The 14,153-nt window shown below is 46.4% G+C and overlaps 1 protein-coding gene across 3 annotated transcripts; it reads right to left on the bottom strand.

Annotated features, from left to right (window-relative positions):
• On the bottom strand, positions 1-13,765 carry LOC135812197 (proteoglycan 4-like). 3 transcript variants are annotated; one of them, XM_065325523.1, is made up of 6 exons: positions 13,349-13,765; positions 7,198-7,273; positions 4,939-5,160; positions 2,311-4,156; positions 1,823-1,990; positions 1-1,132 (listed from the first exon to the last, which is right to left on the bottom strand). In XM_065325523.1, the coding sequence occupies exons 2-6, from the start codon at positions 7,270-7,272 to the stop codon at positions 1,014-1,016; spliced, it is 2,430 nt and encodes an 809-aa protein (XP_065181595.1). In that variant the 5' UTR covers position 7,273; positions 13,349-13,765; the 3' UTR covers positions 1-1,013. The 3 variants fall into 3 exon arrangements, with proteins under 3 accessions (XP_065181595.1, XP_065181594.1, XP_065181593.1); XM_065325522.1 differs by lacking the exon at positions 13,349-13,765 and adding an exon at positions 8,276-8,390; XM_065325521.1 differs by lacking the exon at positions 13,349-13,765 and having other exon boundaries at positions 7,198-7,314.
• Between the last annotated feature and the right edge of the window lie 388 nt (positions 13,766-14,153).

The following is a 14,153-nucleotide window of genomic DNA, read 5'->3' as shown; positions in this document are numbered from 1 at the left end:
GATTTGACCATGTCCGGTGATATTTGGTTATTACAGACACATGCAAGGATACATGTAGATGTTCAAAAAACGTACTTTGTATCCGATGCCAAGGGGAAAGCGCGTATCGAGAGTACGTTATACTGAGGTTTCAATGTACCGGTACACTAATACTGAAGTATCATACTACTCTTGTCGTTCCCTGGTTGGTACAACATGTGGTAGCTGCAAGGTTTTGATCTCTTTGAAGCTGTACATCATACTGTTGAAGCAACGAACTAAAAATCAAAAACAAACAAATAGAAACTGCTGTCTCAAAAACGTGTGTTCTCGAACAGAAACAAAATATTTAGTGGTTTATTTTGTGGCTGGCACAGCTCCCTACATGCGCATTCCAAGCAGACCTTGTACAGGAGTGAAGTGGCTCAATGTAGGCAAGCATGTGGTACGGAGTATTGTGTGGAGGATGACTTCGAGCAACCGACTGCTTCGAACTATGAAAAGTAGAAAACCTGCATGATTATTTTATTGGTTTGAGGGCAAGATTATCAGATTCGGGATATGGTGTCGCCAATACAAGTCGATCTGGAAAAGATCAGGATTATCGAAAGTTGTCTGAAAAAAGCGTAGTTCGTTATCTTTTGAAAGTAAAACTTTATAATGTAGGCAAGCTATTACATTCACATTGCTTAGAAAGAAAATTCTGAGATATAATAATATTAAGGTGTCCACTTTGGGAAGGTTTTCTTATGGAGCCATCGCAAGGAGAAATAAATGGGTCATGTGCACACATGGATGTACACACTTACACACTTACACACTTACACACACACACTCTCTCTCTCTCTCTCTCACACACACACACACACACACACACACACACACACACACACACATGCGCACGCATTCAAAATGGTCATGTCGCCAGGGTTGTAGCTTAGGTAAAGGTGTACTTATTTTACCCTTTTTCTAGGTCAAATATCATAGATAAGCGGGTGCAGAAGCGAAGATACGCTGCTGTCGAGAGCATGTCGCTATACAAGCCTTTCCAAATCCAGCATATTCACCAGTCTGTTTCTCGTGTTGACTGTCTCAACAAGTTGCAGGATCAGTCCTTCCTCTTCGATCAGCTGACGCTTGCTCTTGCGTGAAGCTGCAAAGGAAGAAAACGATACAGTACATAGTTCGAAAGAATCTTTAAAAAACAGATTTAATTTCATTATGTAATTCAACTGATCAAATTCAATTACACTTAGTCAACATAAACTTTATTGCTAGTTATACATTACAAACTTAGAAGTAAGTACTCAGGTCGTGCGCCAAGGAACATATTAAAATGGAAACGAGGAAAACTGTGCGGCACAAGTTATGCGTTAGAGTCCACCAACTAAACCGGGTTTTGAACAATCAGACATGCTATCGAGCAGCGCTCAAGCTCACTTCCTCAAGTTGCCGTGGAATGTCTCAGTACTCTTTGTCAGTCTGGTGCTCCCTTGTGCACGTCTGACTGTTCAAAACCTGGTTTAGTCGGTGGACTCTAATGCATAACTGGTTCCCCACCGGTTTCCTTGGTTCCAGTTTAAACTTAGAAGTAGCGACTTTGAATGGCTAAGCAAATGAAGTCGGTTGCTTGCTTCTACGTGGAACACACCCTTCCTCCCGAACTTAGTACGTGAGTAAAGTATCAAGTTCGGCAGGCCCCTGAAGCGTTTTTCCAAGTAGAAGGAAACAACTTTATTAACTGTACCAGTACATTGCAACATAAGCCTACAACTTGTTGATTGGACATGAAAATGGTTCCACGACTGGAAGCTGAGCAGGCTGCTCTGGAATAGACACTTACAGTCGACCTCCATTCGTTTCCGAATCTCCGTCTCGAGTGCATCGCGCCGCTCCACTAGCACTAGGTCTTGCTGCATGTAGACGAGCTCGGTTTCTTTTGCAACCAGTTGGTTCTTCTCCTCCACAAGTCGCAGCCAGTCCTTCATCAGCCTCTCCTCATTGGGTGTGCCTGAACACCGGCATGAATAGAACAAACAAACAATATTGTTTTTAGCAAGAAGAACTTAAAACATGCAACAGACAACACAAAATTAAGGTTTCCCAGGTAGGAACAATCAATCTTCAATTCTGGAATAATAATCTACCTCTAGGTTAAACTCTGAGAAAATACTAAGATACAAAAGCAGTATCTAAACTCATCGCGAGGAGCATGATTATGGTTTTCCATTCCCAGGAAGTAATTATTCTGTCAATCTTCAGTTGTGTTTTATTCGAAGTGTCTACTTTCGGATTGTGTGACACACTATAATTGTAGGACGTGCAACTCACCTTTGCGCATTTTCTCTTCCAGTCTCTGGCCATGTAATTCCAGTTCCCGGTGCTGATTTGACAGCTGCTGGAGTTTGTCCTCGATCTCAGCCAGTGAGAACTTGTCCTCGCGCTCCAGCCGAGCGCCAAGCAAGCGCTGCATGTGCTTCGGTATCGACGGAGCTCTCCGCTTCTGCCGGTGGTAGATGACTTCTTGCTGAGGTGTCCTGGTGGAAGAGCGCCGGTGCCCAACTCTGCTAGAAACCGTCCGTTTCTTCTCAGGTGCTGGCGCGTCAAACTTGGCGGCGATGTAGCTTTCCTGGTATGGGATTTCCATGGCGTAAACCTTTGGCTTAGTGAAAACCTCCTCGACATTGGTTTTCTTCTCTGATCTTTCTTCCGCTACCTTCTGAGTTGTGTCTGTAACACTTGGCTTACTGTCAGTCTGCTGTTCTGCCTTAGAACCACCATCAGTTGGTTTGACTGCTGTCATGGCTGACGTAGATCCTTGTTTGGACATTGCCTTGTTGGTCTTGCTCTCTTGTTGCTCACTGCCAGTCTTCTGCGGGTTTGGTTTGTGCTGTCGCTTGGCTGCCAGCCCCTGCAGCGGTAAGTCGGTCGGTCGCTTTGGCGGACATCTTTGATTCGTAGACGACGATGATGCTGCCGCAGCCCAAGATTGCTTGTAGACTTCCATATCTGGTGGCGGCAGGCGCTTCTTTCCATGATTCTTGCCCGACTGCGTTCCTGTTGAAGCATAGACCGTCGGTTCCGGAGGTTTGTCAGAAGTGGTGTCAGTTGTGGCCGTAGCAGGTTTTGTGATGACTTCCGGTTTCTCCTGACTTGCTGCGCCTGGTGGTGCTGGTGCGGGATGACTCGGTGGCTTTGGTGCCAGATGTGCGGGCAGTTTTGGTGCCGCATGGCTGGGCGGTGTTGGTGCAGCATGGCTGGGCAGTTTTGGTGCAGGGTTACCGGGTGGTTTAGGAGCCGGCTTCTTCGGCGGTTTGCTTTTGGCCGGTGCAGGCTTGCTCGGTGCGCCCTGAGGTACTGCCTGTTTGCCAGACGATGGTGCAGACTGCTTGTGTGACGATGTTGTGGAAAGAGCTGGAGTATACTCCTTTGCAGACGACTGTACATCGGTGCATTTCCCTCCAGAACTGAGATCACGCACTTTTGTATTGCTCTCCTGGGCTCTACTGTCACCTGCCTTCACTGCCACAACGTTACTACTGGCCAAAGTAGTTGTAGTGTTGGTGGTAGAGGCATCTGAGACAGAGCTGTTGCTGCTGCAATGTGTACTCGCACTGCCAGTGTTCTGGCTGGCATCCGCCTCTCTACCCACGCTTCCACCGCTGCAGGTCGAATCTTGGCTGCCCATGCTGGCATCCAGAGCATAGCGTGACATTCTGCTGTTCTTGTCCGGCATCGAGCATCCATCACGCCTGGGTCCATACACCGGTGATGCCCTGCCTAGGCTCTCACTGGACGTGGCTACGGACAGGTACGAATCTCGGTTGATGGTGAGTTTTCCCGGATAATTTGCCGCACTCTTTCCCGCACCAGCTGCCGCGGCTGTTGATTCCGGCGTCTGTTGGCCAGGTATGACGTCATGTGTTGCATTTCCCTTCTTACCGGATGATGTCATCGATTGGGATATGACGTCATTGCTGTCCTGAGCTGGCCGTCCCAACTGTGCACTCTTTCCATCCAGTGAGTCCGGGGTTTTCCCCACAGGTGATCGGCCCGTGTGCGACTTGTCTGCATCACCACCGCTCGATGCGCCGCCGGCTCTCTGCAGACGCTTGTGCTGCTTGGATGATGTCGTCTTGGCAACCGGAGCTTTGTCATGGTGATCGCTGGCATCACTCTGCATGACAACAGCAATAGAAGAAGCAGGCGAGAAAACGCACTTCAAACATACTCTTATTTCGTGTGATGTGCGATATATTAGGGAAATGCTCTATCTTCTAAGACCCGTAACTCAAGTTTTACTCAAGATTTTTTTCAAACTTTTTTTGCATTGAATTCTGCATAAACCCATCTGCCTTTATCCACTGTCATCTCAGTTTCTGAAAATATGTCACTAGGGGTGATTTTCGCGTGTGCTGGCTCAAATATTACGAGTTATGACTAATCCGCGTTTTAGAAAAAGAGCAGTTTAAAAGTTCAAATTGCTCTTCTTGGCTTTCATGTTAATCTCCTGCACGGTTGGTCAAGCGCAGAACCGTTTGTATGATTCTGCCATATTCAAGTTTTTTTTTCAAGGAGAATCTATTAAAATGCTCTGGCAGTCCTATCTGCCAAGGCCTAACCTAGCCTGAAGTTAGCATCCATGAAATGTACATACAGGATCATGCCAAACGAATCTCGAGCCAATTCACAACCAGGCGTTTAGCCTACTTCAACCTAAATTGGGTGCGCCTTCAGTGGCCAATACATTAATTAAGAGGAGGTAAGCGTTATACTTCGGCAAATGGAAACGTGATCATCAGGCAATAGAAAACCATAGGGTGAAAGCTTAGAGCCCCTCCCCCAATATACACACGCATACACTCACTTACACGCGGGCGCCGCTCCTCAAGTTCACTGTAACTCAACCCCCTCCCCTTTATTCTCCCAGAGTCCCAAGTAGTCAATGTGATAACTTACTCTGTTCTTATAATGTTTCTGGCAGTAGAATTGTCCCTTCACAGTGTGGCAGCTTTCAGCAGTCAACTCGATGCCACACTTGCCACAGAAGAAGCATTCCTTGTGCAAAGACAGCATGCCAACGGCCACTCTGTCAGCCAACAGCACTCGCTTTCCGCACTCGTGGCAGTTGATCGGCGCCGCTCTCGGTCTCCGTGGTGCGGCTGGCCGTGGAGGCGGGGGCTGTGATATACAAAGGACACGAACATATGCACACAAATGCACACACGTGCACACACGCGCACGTGCACACACATACACACACACATACACACTCGTTTCCGTTTTCCCATGTCCCATATTTTTTGACTGCTTCATCTCTTTCTCTTGGCACGTGTAACTGTCTATGAGCACCAAAAATCAAAATCACGTAATTGCATGGCATGCCTCCATTGTCTGATTTGACTTTGTGGAGAAGCCCCTTGGTTGTAAATGCCAGCAGAAAACCGGATGAATTTGGAACCTTTCTGGTATAATTCATGCATATGTGGTATAACATAGATGAAAAATTAGATTTATAGAAAAGAAAAAGACCAAGGAACTACAAGTTACAATAAAATGTCCACTAACACCACCAGTTACTTGACAATCAGCTCGTGCGATAACATTGCACGACACTGACCAATGGTACTGACGTTCTACAACTAACTGCCAATCAGCTCTACTACACATCTTGGATGGGCACTCCAACAGCCTTCCAGCTTCTAAGTTATAGGAATAACATAGGAGGGGAAGGTGAGCGCAACCAATACAAGCACAGGCTGAAAGTCTCAACTGTGAAGGACGCTGGCGGATGTACAAGCACGTCGATGACGATACTGGCAAGACCGTTGGACGATACGGTCGTCCCAAGATTCAAGGACGCAAAGCAACACTTCACACAACTTGTGTGGCTCCAAAGATGCTGAGATCAATATTATTGATCTCCGCATTCCAAGTTGAAAGGCTGTTGGAGTGCACATCCAAGACGTGCCAGAGCTGATTGGCAGTTAATTATAGATTGTTCAGTAACTGGTGGTGTTAGTGGACATTATAGCGTAACTTGTAGTTCCTTCATCCTTTTCTTTTCTATAAAGTTATCCCTGGCCCTCCATCCGAGAAAGGGTAGGTGCAGAATTGGAGGATTTGCCCACCACATGGTGGCATGGCCTCTGCCAAATAATTTCACTGCTTTTCGAGCAGAATCAGCCTAATGCTTCAAGCATTATCCGCCAAGAGCTAAATACTATTGATGACAACATGTCTATATTTCGCATTTAATGTCCGTCCGCATAAGGCCACGTTTTTTTTCATTTTTCTATGTTTCTCATCACCCGAAAATCTAAAATCGCACCCGAGAGGCGGAAATAAAAAATGACCGAAAAAAAGGTTTACTAGACCTTTGGTAATACTAAAATCAACCAATGCACTGTGTAAAATAGCATCCAAAGTTAGTAACTACTTCGAGTAGTACAATGTACGTGGTAAAAGCTTCTGTGCACATGCAGCTAGATTGCGCAACAAAAACTGCATGCTGCGACCTCGAATCATGGGTCACACAGGCCGGGCCAGGGTGCACATGTGCATGTGCTGGTCCCCACAGTGCAGCACAGTATTCTCTTCTCCCACACTCCTGAATCGTACGCGCACGGGTGAGGATAAACATAGAAATAAAAATGTGTGACCTAATTAATACCAAGAGTACATAACCCCCCCAGAGTGTGCAACGCCTGATCCAGCTCCGCATAGGGTCTTGGTCGAGCGTAATCGGATCTTTGCATCATAATACCGTACACATCTGAGGGGAACCCGGGGAGTCGCGGGTACTCTTGAACAAAAGCAATGGTGCCCTGCCTCGAGACCGGCCTTGCGTTGGTGTAGAGTGTACGCATGACATCAGAAGATCCGATTACGCTCGACCAAGACCCTATGCAGAGCAGGATCGGCGTTGCACACTCTGGGGAGTTATGTACTCTTGCTAGTACTTGTCATCACCAACCGTGAGCGAGGAGACCAGATAAAAAGGACGAATGGGGGAGGTCAGTTGTACTCGACAAACGAGTTGTCTTTCCAGAGACGTACGTGTATTGAAGTAGATCCTCATCTCCTTATTGTACATGTGTTTGTATTAATTTTTTGTATTTCTTCAACACTCCCTGGCCGGTCAAATGAATGCCAATAGCCAAATTTATTCAAGGTGAAATGAAACGGTGATAGCCAACCACGGCAAACTATCCTTACCTTCTTTCCTGGATTGACTCCTTCTTTGGCTGAACTGCTACTGGAGGACACATCCATTACGACCTGGGAAATCATCCTACACAAAACAATCAGGAAATACGTGATCCTTTTTTCCATTAGTTCTTTCAAATTTGGAAATTCTTCTCATGCATGCACACACCACGACAATAATTATGACAAAATTAATTTCCGCAACGCAAGCCACTATCAGTCTCCTGATGCTTGCTAGTACATGTACATGTACATGTATACAATCATCATTACATGTAGCGCCTAGAACTCGGACTTGAAAGTTGTAACACACCAAAGTTCGTTCTGCACGCCCCGATTTTCACTTACACTGTATGAAAAGTTTATAAATGTAGTCACCAAATCTCTACGCTCCTACTACACAACTCTGATTTTTTGCGAACATGTATCATGCAGACAATCTAGGGAGGTTGTGCGAATAATTTCCAGGGGGGGTGGGGGGGGAGAGTCAGTGGAACCGCTTATGGGTGCTACGTATAAGCGCGAGTCGGCGGATTTCCCTTTGGGCGCTAAGTACATGTATAAGTTACATGGGAACCGCTTCTAGGCGCTATGTATGCAGTGTGAATCGCTAGTTTGAGTCCGTCGCTGTGACGCGACTTCGCCAAAGCATAATACATTGAAACCTGTGTAACACGACCGCACATGGGACCTCCAAAATGTGGTCTCTGTCACCAGGTGGTCGCCTTATCCAGGGTCAATTGACTGGAAATAGCACCACTTGGTCCTGGTTGCGGTGGTCTTCTAGAACAGGTGGTCGTCTTATCCGAGTGGTCGCCCTGACAGGTTTTACTGTATTACTATTATCAACTGATGTCATGCAAGGACACTGTCTTTGTGTGGCCGTGCTGATTTATGTACATTTACAAGATTGTGCTAAGTAAGAATAATCATAATAATAATAATGTGGCCGATGTGGTGAGCCTGGTGATGCCAAACATGCCGTAGACTCACAAACTAGACCTTCAAGTACATTGTAGAAGACTTCACAGCAGCAGGTTGAAAGTGCAGGCTTTGTGGTATCACATTGCAGGTGTTAGCGTCTCACCTAATGCCGTCCTGTCACCGATAAATATACGATCCACGTACAGCTACACTAGGCCCACCTCGATGTTGGTTCGTATCAACCCTGATGACGGGCCCGGGCCTCGCCAAGAACGAAATAGCGTCAGACTGCACTCCGGTACTTGCTGCAGGAGGAGCTTCACAATCTGGAAAAATCTGCATCTATGTAGAGTTGGTAATGTTCCTCTGGTAAACCCATCCTCCGATTCTGCTTGTATTTAATTACAAGGAACAGCTACGAGGTAACAGCTTCCAGCCACAGACCGTGGCATCTTGAAAATGAAAGTGAAAACCAGTATTTCCTCATCTCCTTTCTGTTACTAGTGTTAGGTTCATGATCACATACTGGAAGTTGATACGCGTATCTCTAACAAGTGACCATGGAAGGCGACACCAAACCTACGTGTCCCGACTGTGCTGTGTGTGTGTAACTGATATGTTCTCTATTCCATTTCATTGAAACGGTACCACGTTGCCCGTGGACATACATGTACAAACGGCTGTTGAACATTTCCTTTCTCTTCCTGGGGTTCAAGCGCGTCCCGGTCGCTACACGTCGTCAGTCGGCAGTAAAACCTACTAATAGTCACGTCGTCAGTCGGCAGTAAAACCTACTAATAGTAGTACTATAGCGCACACCTTAGACAGGCAGCGCACAGTTCAGCAAAGGAATGAGAAGAACCCCCAGCTGCTGCGGGCGTTGAAGAATCGCTTGGCGCGCCGGCGGGCATACAGTGCTCGAAGCCATAGTGGCATAGACCGAGGCCGATCGGTGCAACTGCTTCCAGCACACGACTGCATGCAGGGTTGTCGGTGTTGCTAGCACGCACTCAGGCTGAGTTGTTCCTTTCCCCATAATGAGACTGTACCGTTGAACGCATGGCGGATCAAGGGTGGGTATCGTAACAAACTGACGTAACAAAGACCTGCACACGCAACCACTATCCACCAGTCCTAACGAATACGAGGCCAGTGGAACTGGCAATCAGTAAAACCCCACTCACTAGTCCTGCAACATGTTATTGTAATAATAACAGGGCAGCAATGTAGTGTGCTAACCTTTCCGCTTCTGTCTCTTTTGAGCTCTGCTACATGTGATGATTGGTTGTCCACGTGAAAAAAGGAAAAGAAAAAACCCAAGAGAAATGACAGTACAGTACAGTACAATGTAAATTGTTGCCAGGCATTTCAAACGTCGTGCGCCGGAACTAGCCGACCTTCATCATAATACCTTTATGGCGAATGTTGCTCTTGTGTGGAGGTCACCAAAGGCCTTTCCCGTCACTTTTCTCCCTTTCTCTTCAGACATTCCTAGGATGCTGAAGGGCAAGTGATAACACCCGGAATGTTCTCAAATCGCACAGCTTTTCACATCTGAGAGATGGCGATCCAATCGGCATTATATTGCCATATAAAGGGTCCCACCGATGCAATTATTAGACAGCTGATGCGGCTTTCTGATGAACCGATTACTTTGGCATGAAGCAAAGCAACTGCAGACTGCAATTAGACCCCTCTCTCTCTCATCTACAATGACTATGTACATGTACGCTCCTTGGATAATCATGTCCACTGCTTAACCCGTCATTCACTGATTATTGTACGGAGAAATGATTATTTCGAACTCTACACTGCTCCGAATAACACAACGGTTTCTAGTGGGCTCTCCGTGTGCTAGTTTGTACGTGAAGTGTGTGGATTACAGTTAGGGCTGCGCCCCACCCGCCTGTGTGGACTCACAGGAAGTGTGAGCTACGAAGTCTGAAGTCAAAGAAGATGTTGAACGGTCTCTGCTGGGATGACGACTACACCATAGCTCAGTGGTTAGAGCATCGCTGGCTACAAGCGAGGGTCCCTGGTTCGAGTCCTGGTGGTGACAGTCAATTTTTTCTTCAGACTTTTCCCGTTTGCGTCTTTCCCTCAAGCCAGTGAATGTTTCTAGTAGTGCAGGTAGTATACCCTCTAAATTAGTCTTCAGGAATAGCAGTCCTAAAGTTAAACACCAACTGAGACTAACGGCCTGTAGGAGAACGTTGAAAAAAAATTTCACGGTTCGCGTGAGCCTCGGCTGGAAGCCGGGCTTTCCGCATCCGTAGGAACGCCACCGCCCTTCAAGGATCAAGGCGCAGATGCAGCTCCTAAAGCAACGTTGAAATAACATACACATACAAGTACATGTAGGAGTGAACCTCGGATCGCTACCTGAAGACCTTTGCTTCGAAGTAGAGTAGGAGCAACATGTGTCAAGTAACTTGTCCTCTATCAGATCAAGGTGTGGGTCCTCTTCACTCAGTAGAGACAGAGTCGAGCGAGCTGGACTCCCGGTGCCGAAAGGTGGGCTCACCACCCCTGTATGGCAACTTCAACCATGTCCAACCCAGCCCAAAACGAAGTGACTATACTGTAGTAGTCATACTGGAAAATAAAAAAATGAAATCCTTGTAAACAAATAACCTACGTGGAGATAATAATTTTAATATAGCTATGAATAGGATGAAGGCCGCAGACATCACGCAACTACGTTACTTGTTACTTGTACATGTTACATGTCAAACAAGTAACGTACATGTAGTTGCGTGATGTCTGCGGCCTTCATCCTATTCATAGCTATATTAAAATCCTTGTAATTTTCTTGTAAGAGTGGATATTAAGATCATCTCTCACATTGCCCGTAGCTAGTATTATCATTGTTCACGTGTACAACAGTGAATGTTGAATGGCGTAATCCCAGCACAAATTGCTATGTCTAACATACAGTACAAACAATAGGAGGACAGAGGAAGTGTTTTTACTCAGAGTTTCACGCACTAAGCGATCATCAGAAAACAGTAATTGGAAATCTGGATCAGTTTTGGTTTATATCCTCACAAAGCAAAGTGTAAATAGCGGCAGTGCAAAGCGTGAATGACAGCAAGTGGTGAAAGGTGACAACCACTGGAGCTTGTTGTCTCTTACTTAATTAGGTGATGGCTGTAGCTGGTTTAAAGTTCCGAAGGTAGTACCTATTCTCATGGCGACACTTCGACACAAGCTCACTCCTTTTGTTTAGAGAGAGGTGCTCATTCCGCCACAGACAACACGAGAAGGACACCCGCCTATCGCAGTACGTCTGGACCAAAAAGGATGAAGGGAAGGCATGCAGCATTCAATGGGCGGTACACCGCAGAGCAGCGGCCTACAGCAACAAAAGCAAAAGGTGCAACCTGTGCCTGGCGGAAAAATTGGCAATCGCGCAAGCACCCAAGCACCTCTCTCTAAACAAAAGGAGTGAGCTTGTGTCGAAGTGTCGCCATGAGAATAGGTACTACCTTCGGAACTTTAAACCAGCTACAGCCATCACCTAATTAAGTAAGAGACAACAAGCTCCAGTGGTTGTCACCTTTCACCACTTGCTGTCATTCACGCTTTGCACTGCCGCTATTTACACTTTGCTTTGTGAGGATATAAACCAAAACTGATCCAGATTTCCAATTACTGTTTTCTGATGATCGCTTAGTGCGTGAAACTCTGAGTAAAAACACTTCCTCTGTCCTCCTATTGTTTGAACCAGCTCTACCACTCGGTATTGAGCACTCTCTTGGACAGCCTGGAACCTCTCTGTTTTAACATACAGTACATGTAGCTGTTCGCTATCAACGCGTCCGCGATGGGCAGGACTGAGGTCTGAGGCACAACAGAACATTTGTTATCATTGCGTTGACTTTAAGTTTAACACTTGACGATGTACTGTATCGCACAGGTTTTGGTCTCAACAAGGCCCCAGCCGTGTGAATGTATCCACAACACAGGAGAGTGTTCAAACCAAGATTAGACAGATCGACCCGGCATGAAATCAGCGCAAACGCACTCGTTTTCTACAGTATGTTTCGATTAACCACCCACGTTCTAGCTTGTGTTGTGTTGGCTAAACGTATAGTGCCCACTGACGTGTAGACGTGTAGACGTAACATGTACATTGTTTTATTGTTGTTGTGTCTAGCCTGCTCTGTGTGCTCTTAGTCTTACTGCTTGACGCTATGTTTTGCTTTACTTCAGGGCTATCTCTAGCCTGTGGGTAGTGTTTGCATCAGAAGTACAGTAAAACCTGTCACGGCGACCACTCGGATAAGGCGACCACCTGTCCCAGAAGACCACTGCAGCCAGGACCAAGAGATGCTATTTCCAGTCAAATGACCCTGGATAAGGAGACCTCCTGGTAACATGGACCACGGTTTGAAGGTCCTTGGAGCGGTCGTCTTAGACAGGTTTCACTGTAATATCTCATGTTCTTAGTGCTGTACCTCCATTGCTGTGCCTGGCCCCAAACGTTGGACATTAACCTGTTCTTCTGCTTACACTACCGAGAGATAGTTTTCGGCTAGGGTAGTGTGTGGTTTTGGAGCAAGATGAAGTGGCTTCAGTGTAATACATGTACAGTTACAATACACGCCTACATGTAGAGCCCATGGAGAGGATGAAGAAGATGTTGAATTAATTTTATAGAATGAAACAAAATTGTAGCTACAAGGAGGACTAACGGTACTGGAAGTATTTCCTATGTCAACATGTATTTCCCTTTCGTTGTGTGCCTTGCGAACATCGTGTAACATTTTACACATACATGTCGACATATAGGAAACGCTTACAGTACAAATAGTCCTCCTTGAAGCTACAAGTCTCCGAAACGCTTGGAAACAAAATTGTATTCGCACTAAAGACGAGGACCAGCCCAACCGTTACTTCTCTTTAAGCTTACACCTCTTGCAAGTATCTCTGGGAAAACTATTTTCAGCAGTACAATAACGCAAATTTATAGAAGAATACATGTATAAATTATGCCTAGCAGACTCATCGGAGGACGTTAAGGTTGGTTGTAACTCTGAGTTTCATGCCGCTAGGCAATCATCAGACAACTGATCTTCAGGCATGAAACTCAGAGTTACAACCAACCTGAACGTCCTCCGCTGAGTCTGCTATGTACTAAGCTCTGTCTCTGACATTGAGCACTCTCTGCAGCCCGGGGATCAACGGATTTATAAATTATGCCTAAACCTTCAAAGTTGGTAGTGCCACATACCTGAGTTGCTATGTGGTTGCCGAAGTGGAGACATACAGCACAGAGGTGTGACCAACAGAAGCAGATCGCCAACGACTTAGGGCGAGGTAGTACCAGAAGCAGCGGTTAGCACAGGAGAATAACTAATTCTTTGTCTCTCCCGCTCTTTACCTCTCTCTCTTTCTCTGTCTCTGTCTTTCTCTCTCAAACTCAAAACTCTTCAGAATAGAGACTATCAGTAGTGGTACTCTATCGCACTGAAAAGATGGCGCTGAAGTGGCAATTCACCCTTCGCACAATGTCTGGAAGTTCGAATGTTCTCCTTTCTCCGCTATCCGAAATCCGAGAGCCTTTGTAAGAGTTCCACGACCGTCCACACACTAAGCGCTTGTCTTTGACATGTCTGTCTAACGCAGAGGAGATAGCGAACTGGAGGCTGTTACCTGATCCCTAGTGGAATATCAAGTGCATCGTAGGTCCGTTGTGAGCTTTGGTGTTTTGCCAACGTGCCTTAGTCCGGGCTGATTTGCCATGTACATGTATGCAGTGGTAGGGATCAACACTGACAACAGCCATGCAAGATGGCGTACTCGCCTTTGATTGAATTTGGCTATGTGCATGCGTGCATAGACTCGCGTCGCTGTAAATGTAAGCATCGCCTATCGTGAATCCGGCTAGTAGTAGTGCAGTGCATGCTGTCCTCTGTGCAGGCTATTCTGCACTGTGCCGTCTGGATATTATCGGCAGATGATTGCAATACCGGACTGCGCCAGCACTTTCGCGGCTGCACCGGGCGGCTGCATGTCGTCGCATACACTGGCAGCCT

This window comes from Sycon ciliatum, chromosome 3, assembly GCF_964019385.1.
Source record: "Sycon ciliatum chromosome 3, ocSycCili1.1, whole genome shotgun sequence".
Taxonomy (NCBI): Eukaryota; Metazoa; Porifera; class Calcarea; order Leucosolenida; family Sycettidae; genus Sycon; species Sycon ciliatum.
Note: the sequence above shows the minus strand (reverse complement) of the source record. Positions and strands in the feature narration are given on the sequence as shown.